Source organism: Mizuhopecten yessoensis, unplaced genomic scaffold (assembly GCF_002113885.1).
Source record: "Mizuhopecten yessoensis strain PY_sf001 unplaced genomic scaffold, ASM211388v2 scaffold10447, whole genome shotgun sequence".
NCBI classification, from domain to species: Eukaryota; Metazoa; Mollusca; class Bivalvia; order Pectinida; family Pectinidae; genus Mizuhopecten; species Mizuhopecten yessoensis.
The window spans coordinates 83,973-103,172 of record NW_018408551.1 but is presented as its reverse complement, the minus strand read 5'-3'; the positions used below and the strand labels follow the sequence as shown (position 1 = coordinate 103,172).

At 38.6% G+C, this 19,200-nt stretch overlaps 1 protein-coding gene across 1 annotated transcript in view; it reads right to left on the bottom strand.

The window, feature by feature from the left end:
• LOC110460674 (protein kinase C-binding protein NELL1-like) overlaps positions 1-12,750 on the bottom strand; it is a 109,697-nt gene extending 96,947 nt beyond the window's left edge. Inside the window, exons 1-2 of the mRNA XM_021513718.1 lie at positions 12,458-12,750; positions 2,195-2,428 (exon numbers count right to left, since the gene is read on the bottom strand). Coding sequence (XP_021369393.1) covers positions 2,195-2,261 — 67 coding nt within the window. The 5' untranslated portion in view covers positions 2,262-2,428; positions 12,458-12,750. The remainder of the gene's footprint in view (positions 1-2,194; positions 2,429-12,457) is intronic.
• Positions 12,751-19,200: the final 6,450 nt, after the last annotated feature.

Sequence of the window (19,200 nt, the reverse complement as noted above, 5' to 3'; positions counted from 1 at the left end):
CTATATAGGAACTCAAGATCGCTATGACGATGGACCTCTATAGAGGAACTCGGATCGCTATAACGATGGATCTCTATATAGGAACTCGGATCGCTATAACGATGGACCTCTATATAGGAACTCGGATCGCTATAACAATGGACCTCTATATAGGAACTGGGATCGCTATAACGATGGACCTCTATATAGGAACGCGGATCGCTATAACGATGGACCTCTATATGGGAACTCGGATCGCTATAACGATGGACCTCTATTTAGGAACGTGGATCGCTATAACGATGGACCTCTATATAGGAACGCGGCTCGCTATAACGATGGACCTCTATATAGGAACGCGGACCGCTATAACGATGGACCTCTATATAGGAACGCGGACCGCTATAACGATGGACCTCTATATAGGAACGCGGCTCGCTATAACGATGGACCTCTATATAGGATCTCGGATCGCTATAACGATGGACCTCTATATAGGAACTCGTATCGCTATAACAATGGACCTCTATATAGGAACTCGGATCGCTATACCGATGGACCTCTATATAGGAACTCGGATCTCTATAACAATGGACCTCTATATAGGAACTCGGATCGCTGTAACGATGGACCTCTATATAGGAACTCGGATCGCTATAACGATGGATCTCTATCAAGGAACTCGGATCGCTATAACGATGGATCAACGATGGTCCTCTAGGGACTATAGGGATGGACCTCTAGGGACTCAGATCGATATAACTATGAACCTCTAGGGACTCAGATCGATATAACTATGAACCTCTAGGGACTATAGGGATGGACCTCTAGGGACTCAGATCGATATAACTATGAACCTCTAGGGACTAACCATGTAACGATGAACCTCTTGGGACTCAGATTGCTATAACGATGGACCTCTAGGGAATATAACGATGGACCTCAGGGGACTAAGACGATGGACATCTAGGGATTCAGATTGCTATAACGATGGACCTCTAGGGACACAGATTGCTAAAACGATGGAACTCTAGAGACTCAGATCGCTATAACGATGGACCTCTAGAGACTCAGATAGCTTTAACGATGGACCTCTAGGGACTCGGGTTGCTATAACGATGCCAGACCTGACGTTAAGCCGGGATGGCTAGTCGACCACTTTGCGCCTAGTTCGGATATATGTTTTACATACACTTGTGTTGTCTGTAGGCGATCGATATGTGGGATCACGGATGTCGTAATACACCAAGTACTACAGGCTACGTGTAGTGTCACTCAACACTTCCCTACTACAATTGTATCTCTCGTCTACCATCAGATTACATTTAGTTTTCATCTTTTCAGCCATTTATGTTATCTTTAAAAAATGTGGTGGCACGTATATAATATCATCATCAAATTCCAAAATTATTTTCAGTTTCAGTTAAGCATTCCAATCCTAGTATAAAAACTGGAGCCGTTTCCGGAACTTTATGTCTGGTCGAAAATCCTATTAACAAGCACAGCACTTTAGAGTAAACTCTCAGATACAATACATATTGAACTCTAGAATAACATGAGCACAAAATACTATTCATGAAATATTGATATATTTTCTGAGCAGCAAACATGAAAATTGATTTTCTGATATAGTATAAAATCAGTAAAACTCTACCGACATGACTGTTTAAATCACGCAAGCAACACAAGAATGTATACACAAATACGAAGAACAACAGTTCAAAAAAGACCATTTATAGCAAACTATGAACTTATCTTAGATAAACATGCCCCATGTAATATTGTATATATTTCAGTGTGATTATTTGCCTTTAAACTAAGCTGTAATTAAAAATGAGCATATACAGTCTTTGAATTTCAGAATTTTTATAAAAGACAACGGTTTGCTGACCAATAAACCATAATAAGAACTCCAAATGGTGAAATAATGATGTCTTATTTTCTGATTTTGAACCTGCGATTATGATAAAATAATAAATATATTTGTACAATAGAAAGAGTGGCAATGGCTGTCCTAGCATTTATTTTATTTAATTTTTATTTATTTAATTTTAATTTTAATAAAATGACAAAATACATTGCATGCAATGACATACATATTTTTAGTAAAAAACACATAATACAAATAAGATTATGTTAATAGTAAGTTCACAGTTTTAAACTGAAAATAAAGAGAGAGAAAAAATGTCATTAAAGAAAGTTTCAGTGTACTTACCGTATATTATTAATCCAAACAGAAGCACCAAAATATGCGCGATGTTATCGTACCTAGATGGTCCCATGCCTTTTCACAGTACAAGAGTTTGTCTGGCGAAAAGCACCTTACAACACACATTCTTCTGGGAAATGATGACCAGCTCGGTGACCGCTGACGGCTGGACTCCGATATCTGGAGCGCAAAGTTGTCACGGCCCCTACTCGAGGGACGATCATCACACCGGAAGGGAACCTCAAGAAAAATAAACAAATCAACACCACAGGTAAAATTCGTACAGGTGAAAGATAACACAATATTTCTAAAAATCCGACTCCAAATGGTATATCGTTGACGTGAATAAGATTAGCACAATTTAGGTAACTTTGCAGCACGTGTTGGTAGAGATGACAGGTGTTTCGGGGGAGACCTCCCCAGCAGGTAAGTTTCCGTGCGATCCCCGTCAAAGCCTCGACGGTGATGGGTTGGAGTATTATATAAGTTTTATGGTCACTATACAGTCGAGATAACCACTGTTAGCCCGATCAACCACTTAGCTAATTGGCGCTAAATTCCAATACGTGAATATAACTATGCACTATATGAAAATAATAAATTACTTATTTACCATTGAAAGAGACAATGAACGGGTGACAGAAAATATTCCTGGTGTAGGAGAATCCGAGAACAAATCAGTAGGACACCTCAACTTTATATAAAGTGTTTCGGAGCCATATATGATAATCACAGATCGGCAATGATTCCTGTTAGGCGAGCCAGCGTCTTCATTCATAAAGTGGCGGAATGCACGAGTCGCGAGCTACCTGTGCATTGTAAGAATGAATTTTTTGTTCAGCATCTGCGGTAACAGTGTGTATTGGACACAGCAAAACCATCGGGGCCTGTACCCAACACAATACCGACAAAATTGTATTCATTTAGATCCTTCAAAATCACTTGGACTACTGGCCTGATGCTGATCGGAAAGTGTATAGATTCCAATTGAAGTGAGGAGCGCGAGACGCCGGTAACAATAAGATGTATCCCCTGTCGCACGAGCAGACGACCGGCTGTCAGTGAGCAGGAGGGATGCAGCTACGATCGCGTGCATCTCATAGCATCACGCGCTCTCTGTTGGTGTGATCGGCGGACTCGTCTGCTTGCCATACTGTGGCTGATTCAATAGACACCGAGGCAGATCACCCGCATCAAGACGATGTTCCGATGTTCCACTCCTCAATGATGAGGTCTAGCCAGTCTACATCAGTCTCGCCTTCACAACTACACACTGAGAACCCCTACATACACACTGTACCGACACGTGTGCTGGTTGGAATCATAGGTATTATACGTTTCAAACTATACCTGTTTTTCTCTGAAACACAAAACAGGCCAAATTCATTGTACATTTTGTACACACACAACGACTACGTGCCCATCTTACGAATATTGGAGTTTGGTGGCATTTTATTTCAATATATACATAACCAAACGTTAAGATGTGAAAACATTCAAAATAGCAATTGTATTTATCAGTGCTAGGCAAGGTTGAATTTTTCACTTGATCGAAACGGCGATGAGTTCATAATTATGAAACACATATTTGAAAGATTAGTAGCGCGGTTATTCCTCGGGTTTAAAATCGTCATATCGGGGAGCAATTTTCATACCATAGGTATATAATGTACAGTAATGTTAACTGTACGCATATGAATGTTCTGATACAGGCAATGTTTACCTGTCTTTAATTAATTTAACTGATAATAACGATTACGTATGTAAATACACCGCAAGAAGCCCATGTTTTACAGATTAAAGGGTACGCACAGTTTACGTGTATTACATCATTTAAGAAGTGAATGAAGATTCATTACATGTGTATATGATTAACAATTAACAGCTTTGTGTGGAGTCGACAAGGTACGTTTTGATTAATTAACATGATGTGCACTTTATGTATCACCAGTCCTTCACCGGGTTATGTTCCCTTTCTTTTCTCTCAGCGTTACTGTCTCATCTACCTAATCTGTGATGCAAAATGAATTTTAATATTTAAACGAACTCGTTTTCAAACGCAGACATAGTCGGTCGGACCACGATGGGCTATACTGGACCTCCCCTCACTACCTGGCATGTGCTCACGCGCGGGATAATGGAGATGGCGAACCCTGGTGAACCGTTTCAAACTAAATGACGATCCCCTGGAAACATCATACCCTCGCCACTGTATACAGGCTTCTCTGTCGTGTTTCTGGTGTTCGTTTATGTGTTTGCTATTTTCAAAAAGAAATGATCGAATGTATTGTTTAGTTCGAATGTACATGTACTTTTCCTAATGTTGTAGTTTTATTCATTTGTGTTCATATTTCACACTCATTACCTTATTGTTAGAGTAAATTATTCATATTTGTGAAACAAATATAAAAAGAAATCAATTAAAACCGAAAAATAAGCCAAGTGAATATATTGTAATTAGTTTCAGCATGTGTTTTCAATTTTAACCGTATTCTTTTTACTGAAAGGTTAAGGGTGCGGTAACCCAAAATTCGTGGTGTGAGATCAAAACGTTGGCACGTCCCTCCGTCATTATATATTCCGTATACGGATCGTTTGGTGATGCCTCTCCCTCCCGCCCTACCCACAGGCCCCTGGCATGGCGCTAATCACACAGGATGAGCCTGACACAGACGGTACAGGTCAACCGTGTTGCTCCTCTCTACCACAGGTATAATGTACTAGGTGATTGAGGCTAAGTTGTGCAGGGTTGGGGGCGGAACAGGCTTAAATTTAGTTGCAGAAAATATATGTTAGTATATGTGGTAGTCCAGATGTAATATTTATTCATTTATAATTAAACAGAAATTGGACTTTTGTTTTCTCTTTTTTTTTTACGCAATAGTTCCGTGGTGCCTTTAACGGCTGCACTGTACAAACTCGTGCACTTCCGGAAAATTTCTCAAATTTTTAACAATATTCGGAATAAGTGTATGTATAAGAGCTATGATTGATAAAACAGAAATTGTGTATACATATAAGAAAATTAGGACAAGAATCTTCAGATTCGTCATACAACGAATGTGTCTTTAAGGCGTCTAACTACCTACGATCACTGGCCCTCAAACACTGGGTCGCGGGTTCGAGGCCTACTTGGGGCAGTCGACAGCCGCTGGCCATTGGTCAGTTGTTTTTCTCAGGGTACTCCGGTTTCCCTACACCATAAAAATCTGGCACATCCTTTTATGACCATAGATGTTAACAGGACGTAAAAACACAAATAAACCAAACCTTCACGCCTGTCATATAACAGAAAGTGTTCTTATACATAGACACTCAAAATCGTCTTATAACAGAAATTGTCCCTCCTTATTTGTCATTATGCAGAAAAAGGCTGTCCACACGTTCGCCCATCACGTCATTAACTTCGCTTACACTTCAGTCAGGTGAGCTAAAAATAATACTACGCGTCACTCACTGGTTTATATTTTACCTAGATTCCGATTTATATCTAGAGTATTCGATTTGAATTATATATTTCGTTTGACCCAGTTTTGCAGCACAGATGCTACAATGTAGTTTGTTCTAGTGAATCCTGCGCCGCTACATCATGATGTCTATTAACATAGTGATAGCGTTACCAGAGATTAAAAGTAAATAATATAAACTAAGTTTACATATCAATATTTTATATATTTTATATATTTTTCAAACCATCCGTCCGAAGAATTCTTTTAAACTCTTCTGTCTTCAGTCTGCTTTGTACGGTCAACTATCAATGGAATTCCGTCGTAGACGTCTGTCCTGTCAGTGGTATACTGTCAAACTGCCCATGGTATTTTGTCGTACACCTCTGTCCTGTCAGAGGTATACTGTCAAACTGTCAATGACATTTTGTCGTACACGTCTGTCCTGTCAGATGTATACTGTCAAACTGTCCATGGTATTTTGTCGTACACGCCTGTCCTGTCAGCGGTATACTGTCAAACTGTCAATGACATTTTGTCGTACACGTCTGTCCTGTCAGAGATATACTGTCAAACTATCCATGACATTTTGTCGTACATGTCTCTCCTGTCAGAGGTATACTACTGTCAAACTGTCCATGGTATTTTGTCATACAAGTCTGTCCTGTCAGAGGTATACTGTCAAACTATCCATGACATTTTGTCGTACTCGTCTGTCCTGTCAGTGGTATACTACTGTCAAACTGCCCATGATATTGTGTCGTACACGTCTGTCCTGTCAGAGGTATACTATGACATTTTGTCGTACACGTCTGTCCTGTCAGATGTATACTGTCAAACTGTCCATGACATTTTGTCGTCCACGTCTGTCCTGTCAGTGGTATACTACTGTCAAACTGCCCATGGTATTTTGTCGTACACGTCTGTCCTGTCAGAGGTATACTATGACATTTTGTCGTACACGTCTGTCCTGTCAGATGTATACTGTCAAACTGTCCATGACATTTTGTCGTTCACGTCTGTCCTGTCAGAGGGATACTGTCAAACTATCCATGACATTTTGTCGTACTCGTCTGTCCTGTCAGTGGTATACTACTGTCAAACTGCCCATGGTATTTTGTCGTACACGTCTGTCCTGTCAGATGTATACTGTCAAACTGTCCATGACATTTTGTCGTCCACGTCTGTCCTGTCAGTGGTATACTACTGTCAAACTGCCCATGATATTTTGTCGTACACCTCTGTCCTGTCAGAGGTATACTGTCAAACTGTCCATGGTATTTGTCGTACACGTCTGTCCTGTCAGAGGTATACTGTCAAATTGTCCATGGTATTTTGTCATACACGTCTGTCCTGTCAGAGGCATACTTTCAAACTGTCCATGGTATTTTGTCATACACGTCTGTCCTGTCAGAGGGATACTGTCAAACTATCCATGACATTTTGTCGTACTCGTCTGTCCTGTCAGTGGTATACTACTGTCAAACTGCCCATGGTATTTTGTCGTACACCTCTGTCCTGTCAGAGGTATACTGTCAAACTGTCCATCACATTTTGTCGTACACGTCTGTCCTGTCAGAGGTATCCTGTCAAACTATCCATGACATTTTGTCGTACACGTCTTTCCTGTCAGAGGTATACTGTCAAACTATCCATGACATTTTGTCGTACATGTCTCTCCTGTCAGAGGTATACTACTGTCAAACTGTCCTTGGTATTTTGTCATACACGTCTGTCCTGTCAGAGGTATACTTTCAAACTGTCCATGGTATTTTGTCATACACGTCTGTCCTGGCAGAGGTATACTGCTGTCAAACTGTCCATGGTATTTTGTCGTACACGTCTGTCCTGTCAGAGGTATACTGTCAAACTATCCATGACATTTTGTCGTACATGTCTCTCCTGTCAGAGGTATACTACTGTCAAACTGTCCATGACATTTTGTCGTAGACGTCTGTCCTGTCAGTGGTATACTACTGTCAAACTGCCCATGGTATTTTGTCGTACACGTCTGTCCTATCTGTGGTATACTGTCAACCTGTCCCTGGTATTTTGTCGTACACGTCTGTCCTGTCAGAGGCATACGACTGTCAAACTGTCCATGACATTTTGTCGTACACGTCTGTCCTGTCAGCTGTATACTACTGTCAAACTGTCCATGACATTTTGTCGTACACCTCTGTCCTATCAGAGGTATACTGTCAAACTGTCCCTGGTATTTTGTCGTACACGTCTGTCCTGTCATAGGTATACTACTGTCAAACTGTCCATGACATTTTGTTGTACACCTCTGTCCTATCAGTGGTATACTGTCAAACTGTCCATGACATTTTGTCGTACACGTCTGTCCTGTCAGTGGTATACTACTGTCAAACTGCCCATGGTATTTTGTCATACACGTCTGTCCTGTGAGAGGTATACTACTGTCAAACTGTCCATGGTATTTTTTCGTACACGTCTGTCCTGTCAGAGGTATACTACTGTCAAACTGTCCATGGTATTTTGTCGTACGCGTCTGTCCTGTCAGATAGGACAGACGTCTTGTCGGTGGTATACTATCAAAATGTCCATGATATTTTGTCGTAGACGTCTGTCCAGTCAGTGTTATACTGTACTGTCAAAATGTCCATGCCATTCTGTCGTACACGTCTGTCCTATCGGTGGTATACTGTCAAACTGTCCATGACATTCTGTCGTACATGTATGTCTGTTCAGACAGTGATATACCGTCAAATTGTCCATGAAATTCCTGACATGTCGGTGATATACTGGTAAACTGTCCAAGATATTCTGTCGTAGACGTCTGTCCTGTTGGTGGTATACTGTTAAACTATCCTTAAAAATTCTGTCGTAGACGTCTGTCCTGTCGATGGTATACTGTTTAACTGTTCTTGAAATTCTGTTGTAGACGTCTGTCCTGTCGTTTCAGGGGTATACTGTCAAAGTACCCATGTTATACCTGGCCCGTACCACTTCTCTGGGAAGTGCTGATGTACCGTGTGAAGCACCGCCCCATGCGTTTACAACTGTCACATTAGTCTATAAATACACTTTGCACGTCAGAAGTACGAATCAGCTGATGATATGTATACCTGGCACTATAAGATACGTACATACGGGTTGATAACATGAAGCTGAGTACATTAATGTTAGTGATGTTATAAGTATACATAAATATTGGTGTTGATATGTAATATTTAAAACAAGATACTTACGACTAGGAAGGTGTATTAAATCCTTTAACTTCCGATGAGATAGGTGACAATCAGACTCCAGTTATTTATCGTCTGACTTCGTACCTACCGTTGTTTCGTCTGAATTGGAAATCACTTAAAATGTTTCCTAAGAATAGAACTGATGTCTGAGATTTCGTCATATCCAACAATAGTAGCAACAGACGTAAATCGTGTTGCTGTGGTGATGAAATGCGATACTTTAACTAGTCGCCATGACAGTAAGTGTATAGAGAAAAGTTCGTGGGGGGGTTCCCCTTCACATCACACGTGTGCCTCAGACAACTTCCGGTGCACAACGGCATTCCAAACTTGTTCGAACATGTAGGGCACACGCACTCGCTCTCTCAGTTTTTCAGTAACTATAACTGAAAATTCTAGAACAGATACGTTGTTTGTGTGTTTCTGAACATTTCTACAGTTCTTGTTAACGTTTGGGGAATTACATGTACATGTACTACAGGATAATTATAACATTGAGCATCGGGAGGAGATTAGTTAACTCTGCCTCGAGAGATGAGTTCGGTTAATATCTTGTTGAATCATTCCGTGTCAGAAATCTGTGGCTATCTCTCTAAATCATTACAATACAAGTTTTCTAATAATTTTGTCACAGAAGCAGTACTCTACAGGACAATGATATACATGTAGTTGATTTGTAAGTGATGACGCAAAACAATTAAATAAATACATCAAGGGAATGTTCATCATTTTGAAGACAAGAAAACAACACCAACAACAATACATATCACCTAATGTTTCTCTGAACATATCAACGTATTGCTTTTGATAAGATTCGTGCAAAGGTAAGATATGTTTTTGTAACATTATTACCATCAATACATGATGTAAGGAGACTAGGAACAATACGTACGTAAGAAGTGGTCAGATTGATAAACATAAAACAAAATGTATGACAATCGTTTAACTTCAATTTCAATTTATTGAATTCTCGTTAATAAATATACAAAATAGTTCGTGCATCACATTTGATAAAATTAGCTGTATTTCACAACTAAAAAAATGCCATATTAATTCGATTCATAAAACGCAGTTATTTTCGGTGAAGGACTCTTTTTTTTTTAGCCATAACACCTTAGTTCCTGACGTTCATTAATAAGAAACGAAAAAGCGACCTAATATTCGAAAACCCTTTAGATATTTATAACAGAAACTGCTTGTAGTAAAAGGAGAAATTTGATATAAAAACGCCTTCTATACTTTTGATATAAAGTTGTTGACAAAGGCTAACAGTATTGTGTGTGGTAATTTCGGAGGGGGAACTCAACTCCTTCAGTTGTTATGACATAGCGCCTCAGGTTTGACAGGAAGGGCCGGGACTAGGTCAGGGAGATGGCAGATTGGCTGGCGTGTGTCGTAAATATTCTAAAATTGAAATAAAGATTATAGCCAATGGTTGTTTTGCCAAAAAGGATAAGGTTAGAACAGCGAAGTCGTATGCAATTATGCTGGAGATATATATTGTGATTGTGTTATGTTCAGCTAAATACACATCATGTTGAATACGAAAAAAACCCAATATAACGTTACCGATTACAGTGGATTTATAACTAGCTAATAGGCTGCACTATCTGCACCATTGTATGAACGGGTTTCATACACGGAATATGCGGTTTATGTTGGTGAAATGTATTGTAAATATTGATGTTTTGATCAACTTCAAAATACATAACAGTTTCCCTTTCCTGTGTCAGCATTTTGAGTTAAATAAAGGTCATGCTAGTCCTCTGTGGCTATACATGCTCGTAAATGAAAATGTGCTGAAATGCCATGTACCTGATTCTAGTAAGAAATGCATAGGTTTGAGTCACGTGTGGAATGCACGTGAGTCTGTGTGCAGGTGAGGTATTGGTAACATGGATACCTGTAGAACAACTGTCGCTTATGCACCGGCAAAACGCATAATAGGTGTGTAGCGCTATGCAGGAACTATGCAAGCAACAAGCGTCTCCACTCGAGTTAAGTTTCCTCAGCTGCTGGCGAGTGCAATCAATTTATTGTAAAAGTCACATAAAATTATCGGTATCATGGCTAGGAGATACGCCACATAAAATATCCACAAATTATACAATGTTACGTGGTACCAGAATGAAAGCAAACAGAAATTTATGACCCAGAAAAATATTCCAGGGGGGCATATGTTGCATGTTATGTAGGCTGTTTGAGCATTAAGAATTTACAAAAATACTCTAGCTATAATATCGACTTATCTTTTCGTCTGTATATAATGAAAGAAATATGAGGAATATTTAGTTAAATATGAAACAATATTTTCTCTGAATGAACTGGGTACTACTATAAAAGAACATTTGTTGAACATCGATGTTCTAAACAGGAGGTGTCCACCTTCAGCTTGGCGAAAACTGATGTATTAACAGTATATACCTCGATGTATTGAGTGTGTACCGATAGGACTTTAAATCTATCAATAGTTATAAAAAAAACAATATTTGTTTTTTAATTATACACATGTAGTTCAGATTTTGATATTTAAGTTTCACTGTAAGACTGCAATACATAGGGCTAAAGTCTTACTTTTAGAGGTCCTCTTTTACCTTTCGACGCCGATCTTCAGCCGGTTGTTAAAAAGGGGGAAAAGAAACGATGAAGACATGTTATGTAGCTGGGATATAAATATAGCGTGCACACCGGGTAGCTTGAAATCTCCAGTGCGTTCATTGCTATTCTTTGCGGCTTCCTGTTCACAGTCAGCTGCAGCATTGCCCGCCAATATACTAGAGTTTCAATTTAAAGGCGGTATATACATGGAGTAACGGTTTCCCATTAAAAATACATCTTTCCTTACAAAGTTTGGTACTTAAGACTTGTCGACTTGTCTCATTTGTTTTTTATTATAAATTCCTATTTATAAACTTGACCGTGGTTACATGTTATGATAAACACTTCATTTTGTATGAAAACATCCCACGGTCATCTCATACCAGTACTAATTATGACCATTATGATAAATCTTTTGAAATTTAATGTAATGTCCACCTTATCTTATCGGCGCAGTGACGATATCTGGGGAAGCGTTAGGGGCTGACCGCTGCTCAGCTGTGTCCCGCCAGGAGCGTGATTAACCAAAGGGACATCGCCCCCACTTGTTAATTACCGGTCGCTAGCACATGGGCAGAATGACCACCCTTCCCTCGTAGTCTACATATATAGCTAGTGGACGTACATCTTGTAAACTGTAAACGTAAATTCCCTAGACTAAGAATATGGCTACCATATTAGTTTTTTTCTACATGCGTTATAAGTATTTGATATATCCTGAAGCACATTGATAAATGTAAGTGTCTATACTCTTTCAAAATGTTAGTTATATGCCCACTATGTACACACTACAAGTAACACAGAAATGAAACCTAGATAATTCAGAATCTCAAACTATTCAGATATCATGATCAGCGACCCAAGCCATGATGAATCGCTTTAGCTTTTCAAATATTTTCTATACACTCACTCAAAAAAACCGTGTATTTAAGTGCTTAATACATATGTATGTACAGAAATACATCGTCACAAGTACAGACTGCTCGAAATAAATTATTTACATTACTTACCTAAAATGGAGGCCACATGCAAAGTCTGTACAGTTGCTTTGCCTCTGTATATTTTCTTGGCAACTTGTAACAATTGGTTTGACTGATAAAAAGGAATATTGGACAACGGATGTTGCATGCTCAGTAAGTATTGTCTTAAATGTGACAGTTAAAAAGCTGCATTGCAGGCTCGCCATTCCAAACAGTGAATGTTGTCAGCTTAATGCAGTGGAGTGTCGAATGCTCAACTAATCAAAAATCCCTTTTACACTAAATGAGTTCACGTGTTCGTGTTCCATTACTTTTCCTTTAAGTGTTTGGTAGTGAAATAACTTGTAAGGATGAGTATCATGTTCTGTATTTACCTGATTCCGTCCCGGACTCCAGATGGATTTAAATAAAACATGTAGTTGAAAGCCGTTTCAAATGAACACGAATTAGTTGTCTACTCTACAGATAAAACCGGGAAGCATTTTTTTTCGTAAATAAATGACATAGTGTAAGATAACTTGCGTTGTTTTGATTGGGTGGTACTAAACATCCTGTTGTCACTCATCACAAAACATAAATAACAATTTCTATTTTTAGACGCATTACATGCGACAATATGTAACACGGAAATCCTAAAGTAGTCACGTTTTAGATAATAGATTGCTTTGAATTTAAATACGCTCAGCAAATCTATATTTAATTGAAGTGCAATAACCTGGAATACTGACCTGTGTGTAAACACAATCAACGTAAACAATCGCCATGTTTCGATAGTCCCTTACGTAATGGACATTAGGTAACTTGTTTTACGAGTTGATTTACTATAACAAGTTAGGCCATCTGGGCCAACACACATGATAAATATCAATTGACAGAACTTGTTTCATAATTGTGGTGAAATGAATTTAATTTCAAAAATTGGACTATTTCATCAAAAGTCAGATTTTATAAAGCTAAAATATTTATTTTTTCGATGTTTAGAATGTACACTTAAGCCTAAGACTGCTACTGATCACGGGACTGACGTGTCATATTGGACACAGACAAGTACAACCTAACTGACGAGGTTTTATTGAGATTTCGGATTAAAATCAGTTATTTCTGTCATAGCACCAACGTCGCTGCTTGTGTTCTATTTTTGTCCAGATATTTTCACTTTACTTTTGGGACTTCTCTCTCCAAGGACAGATTTCAGATCCGATGTGGCGGACCTGTACGACGGTATGTTGGCACATTGTTTCTCCTTTCTGCACTCTGGCATGACAATGAAGCGTGTAGATATCCACGTTTGATCTGGTCAGAGTTTACACCAGGTCACGTGGGGTTCAAGAACCTATTAGCGTATTTCACTGACCTCAACTTAGTTGGAGGTCATCGATTGATGGTCATCGCTACCGGGTCACTCCCTAGGTAGGGAGCTATGAGGGTGCACCGATCACTCCGTAGGAGTCTATTAACCTGGACATATCAATGATCCCCTTCAAACGTACTGCTCTACACATGCTAACATGTTATTGTCGCTCCAATTAGGTTCACAGTTCGCGCGCGGACATGAATGGGCGCGTTCGCACACCTCTCTCTCTCGCGTCTTTCCCGCCCACAGACACTCTCTTTGGGTCATCAGTGGTAAATGGAATTTATTGATACACGCGTTTATGTTGTCTTCCCTTTTTATGTGGTATAACGTTGTCAGATAAATCACAGACATGTTTAAACTGACACGGAAGTATCTATATCCGGTTTAGGTAAATTAAGTTATTTTTAGAATGGTTGACGTCACATACGATAAGATGTTTCTTAACAAATTTTAATTATTTAGCCAATAAACGGTTGGAGCGATTGCCCATCCGATTCGAAAGAATATTTTGATATAACATGTAGTGTGAAACGTGTTTTTGTCCGGACTTGGTTACAACAGGAAGCGAATCGTTAAGTACCACCAAGCAATCTAAGCATTGCCTCTTGTAGTATAGTAGTTAGTAAATGTATCTATCGATATATTGATCCAGGTTTTTCAGATTAAAAATCCTCAATCAGGTTGTTCTCTTGTGAGTTTGAAAATCAGTTCAAACTAAGGGAAATATTTTTTATAAGGAAGGTGAATAGCAAAATACCTGGCCACAAATAACAATAACTGCTTTCAGCTCTTATTGTTTTACCGTTGATATGTGCGCGTGGTCCCATTGATGCATGTTTATGATGCCTTTGATATATGTAGATACGTGAACGTGAGCGATTGCTATCGTTGAAGTGTACTAGTGTTATCGATGTGTACAAGTGCTATTGTTGATGTGTGCGATTGCTATCGTTGATGTGTGCGATTGCTATCGTTGAAAGGTCCTAATGTTATGTGTGCAAGTGTTTTCTCGCATCCCAGACAGATACATCCCACGTCAGACCCCATGCTAGAGTTTTCTATCTCGTCCGATCTGTTGTCATTTCGCTGATATGTTACACTTCTGTGTATTCATCCGCACTTTATCGGCTTGAAATTGAAATCTATAAATTAAATATTCTCTTTTGTCGTTATATATTTTGTTTTGATGTTATTCGTTGTCTGATGTCGTAGTGAGGGTCCGCGATGGCCAAGTGGTTAAGGCATCTGACATTCTGCTAGCACTAGCCCTCCGCCACTGGGTTGCTGGTTCGAGGCCTACGTAGGGCAGTCGCCAGGTACTGGCCGTAGGTCGGTGGCTTTTCTCCGGTAACTCCGGTTTTCCTCCACCACTAAAACCTGGCACGTCCTTAAACTGATGTCGTAGATAAATTGAAATATTCACTGTGTACGTTGTCTTCTTTGTATGGTTGGACTTCATTTTAACGCGGAAGCATTCAAATGTACATTTAGTAGTGTAGATGCCATTTTCATTTGAGGCCTCAGACGGGATAGTTGTAGTCTTTAGCAAAATTGAATAGTGTTTTTTTAACTAAAAGGTGCTAAGCTTCTGTAACATCCCAACCTCGGCTTACGACTCGGTTGGGATTTTGTTATAGAATCTTAACCCTCGACTGATATAACCCGATCTCGCTTAGGTAACAGATTTGTATTAATGCTTGACGAGTGCTGTTCTTATCGTTAATGTGTGCAAGTATGATCATTGATGTATGCTTGTGTTATCGATGTGTGCTTTTGTTACCGCTGAATTGTGGTAGTGCTATCGTTGCTGTGTGCTGGTATTATATTTGATTGCACTGATTGTATCGTAAGTGTGTGCTAGTGTTATCAATGTGTGTAAATCATTGATGTGTGCTAGTGTTATCAATGTGTGTAAATCATTGATGTGTGCTAGTGTAATAATTGATGTGTGCTTGTGTTATCAATGTGTGTAAATTATTGATATGTGCTAGTGTAATAATTGATCGTGTGCTAGTGTTATCAATGTGTGTAAATCATTGATGTGTGCTAGTGTTATCAATGTGTGTAAATCATTGATGTGTGCTAGTGTTATCAATGTGTGTAAATCATTGATATGTGCTAGTGTAATAATTGATGTGTGCTAGTGAAATCATTGATGTATGCTAGTGTAATAATTGATGGGTGCTAGTGTAATAATTGATGTGTGCTAATGTGATAATTAATGTGTGCTAGTGAAATCATTGATGTGTGCTAGTATACAAATGTAGTAAATGCTGTGTGCTAGTGAAATCATTGATGTGTGCTAGTGTAATCATTGATGTGTGGTAGTGTGCTTATTGATGTGTGCTAGTGAAATCATTGATGCATGCTAGTGTTATCATTGATGTGTGATAGTGAAATTATTGAAGTATGCTAGTGTAATAATTGATGTGTGCTAGTATAATAATTGATGTGTGCTAGTGTAATAAATGATGTGTGCTAGTGTAATAATTGATGTGTGCTAGTGAAATCATTAATGTGTGCTAATGTAATCATTGATGTGTGCTAGTGTTATAATAGATGTGTGCTAATGAAATCATTGATGTGTGCTAGTATAGTAATTGATGTGTGCTAGTGAAAGCATTGATGTGTGCTAGTGTAATAATAGATGTGTGCTAGTGAAATCATTGATGTATGCTAGTGTAATAATTGATGTGTGCTAGTGTACTCATTAATGTGTGCTAGTGTAATAATTGTTGTGTGCTAGTGAAATCATTAATGTGTGCTAGTGTTATCATTGATGTGTGTAAATCATTGATGGTTGCTAGTGTTATCATTGATGTGTGTAAATCATTGATGTGGGTACATCATTGATGTGTGCTAGTGAAATCATTGATGTGTGCTAGTGTAATAATTGATGTGTGCTAGTGAAATCATTGATGTGTGCTAGTGTGCTTATTGATGTGTGCTGGTGAAATCATTGATGCATGCTAGTGTACTAATCGATGTGTGCTAGTGTTATCATTGATGTGTGCTAGTGTGATAACTGATGTGTGCTAGTGAAATCATTGATGTGTGCTAGTGTTATCATTGATGTGTGCTAGTGTGATAACTGATGTGTTCTAGTATAGTAACTGATATGTGCTAGTGAAATCATTGATGTGTGCTAGTGTAGTAATTGATGTGTGCTAGTGTAGTAATTGATGTGTGCTAGTGTAATCATTGATGTGTGCTAGAGTGATAATTGATGTGTGTTAGTGATATGGATGTGTGCTAGTGTAGTAATTGAAATGTGTAACATTGTAGTGAAATCATTGATGTGTGCTAGTGAAATCATTGATATGTGTTAGTGAAATCATTGATGTGTGTTAGTGAAACCATTGATGTGTGCTACTGAAATCATTGATGTGTGTTACTGAAATCATTGACGTGTACTAGTGTTATCGGTTTGTGCTAGTGCTAGCGCTAATTTGTGATAGTGTTATTGATGTGTGCTAAACCAGCGCTGATTTGTGCTGATGTTATAGTTGATAGGTGCTGATGATATCGTTGATGTGTGCTGGTGTAATCATTGGTGTGTGCTAGCAAAATCATTAATGTGTGCTAGAGAAATCATTGATTTGTGCTAGTGTTATCCGTGATGTGTGTTGATGATATCGTCGATGTGTGCTGATGTAATTGATTGTGTGTGCTAGTGTTTTCGTTGATGTGTGCTAGTGTTATCGTTGAGGTGTGCTATTGTTTTCGTTGATGTGTGCTATTGTTATCGTTGATGTGTGCTATTGTTTTCGTTGATGTGTGCTAGTGTTATCGTTGATGTGTGCTATTGTTATCGTTGATGTGTGCTATTGTTTTCGTTGATGTGTGCTAGTGTTATCGTTGATGTGTGCTATTGTTATCGTTGATGTGTGCTTGTGTTATGGTGTTTGCTGTTGTTAGTGTAGAGTTTTGGTGGTGATAACTTTGCCTTGTAGAAGTTCGGTGTCTGTCCTTATTGTCAACACGATAAAAATGTCCTAATATGGAAGACCATGATATTTGAACATGGTCATACACCTTAATAAACTGTGTATTGACATCTATGTCTGTTGGAATATGGTGGCTCGATGTTGACTTACAGCCACAAGAAATAGGAGATGAGATGAAAATCACTTTCCATGTAACAGCGTTACATTTTTACAATTAGGCCAATATCACCTCTTAAATAAGGAGACAATCTCGTATTTATTAGGCCCCTTTCGTCTATTTCACACAAATTAAGTAGATTTATAGTGAACTTGCTAACATAAAGCTGAAAACAGCATTCTGCCAGGGTGTCTGATAACTCGAACGTTTATTCGACATTGCAACTTGTGTCAGACATTTTGTTATGTTCATGTATCATTTCATTAGCATTGTGAGAATAAATCAGCTGCTAGTGACTCTGAAGCTTTACATCATACTACATGTAATATCATAATAATGTGTACATATGTTTATTGTTTTGATATGCCATACACAAACTTGTGATGTCATGTGACCTTTTGTTACACAAGTAAGTGTGTTTGATTGCCCGTATAAGATCTTGCACTCTTGAAAGAAGAAAACGAAAATAATTTGTTACATGGTATGAAGATGAAGGCACAGGTCCACAGAATAATAAAACATAACTGGTCTGCAACCATGACACGGTGTACGGTACGGCTGACCAGTAGGCCGAGATATTTCATCAGATTGTTATGATCTGACGAGATATATCATTCTGCCGTCGTTACATAGACATAAAACAAGAGAGGTATGAATCATACGCTATCGATGTCGTACCAATGTTTCTCCTCTATGTTTATTAGACAAGCTCTATATGTCGGAATTACTACATAGGCCGTGAATTGTTCGATATTCCCGACTTCGTTGATGATAGAAGTCATTAACACTGTCTGTGGGGCTCCTGATGGAATTTTAACCGTCTAGGTCGCTATTTGTAAATGTTTAATATTGTAAAACTTAACTCAACGACTAAAAATATTGAACAGGTAACTGATGTCTACATTTAGTAAATATTTTGACATTAATATCATCCTGTTTCGATTTTAATTAATTTCAGATATCTTAATGCTGGTATCCAACCAAAACATGATACATCAATGAAGATTAAATTTGCGGTGACGATGACAGCGAAACGTGAACTGGTCAACGAATGTGTTTAACTTGACCAAGGTCACAACACAAGGCCGGGTATAAGTATACTAAGGTCAGATTTTGAGATATTTTTTTTACACAACCAATACAATTTTCTATGTGACGTTTCGATGACTAGTACGATATGTACATTGCCACTTTCATCAGACAAATGACCAGTCGATGTCGATTTCGGCTACGCTCAATAGTTGTTATTTATGACCAAGTGTTAACAAAGCGTAGCGTTGAGTCATTTCGTTACATATATAACAACTATTGT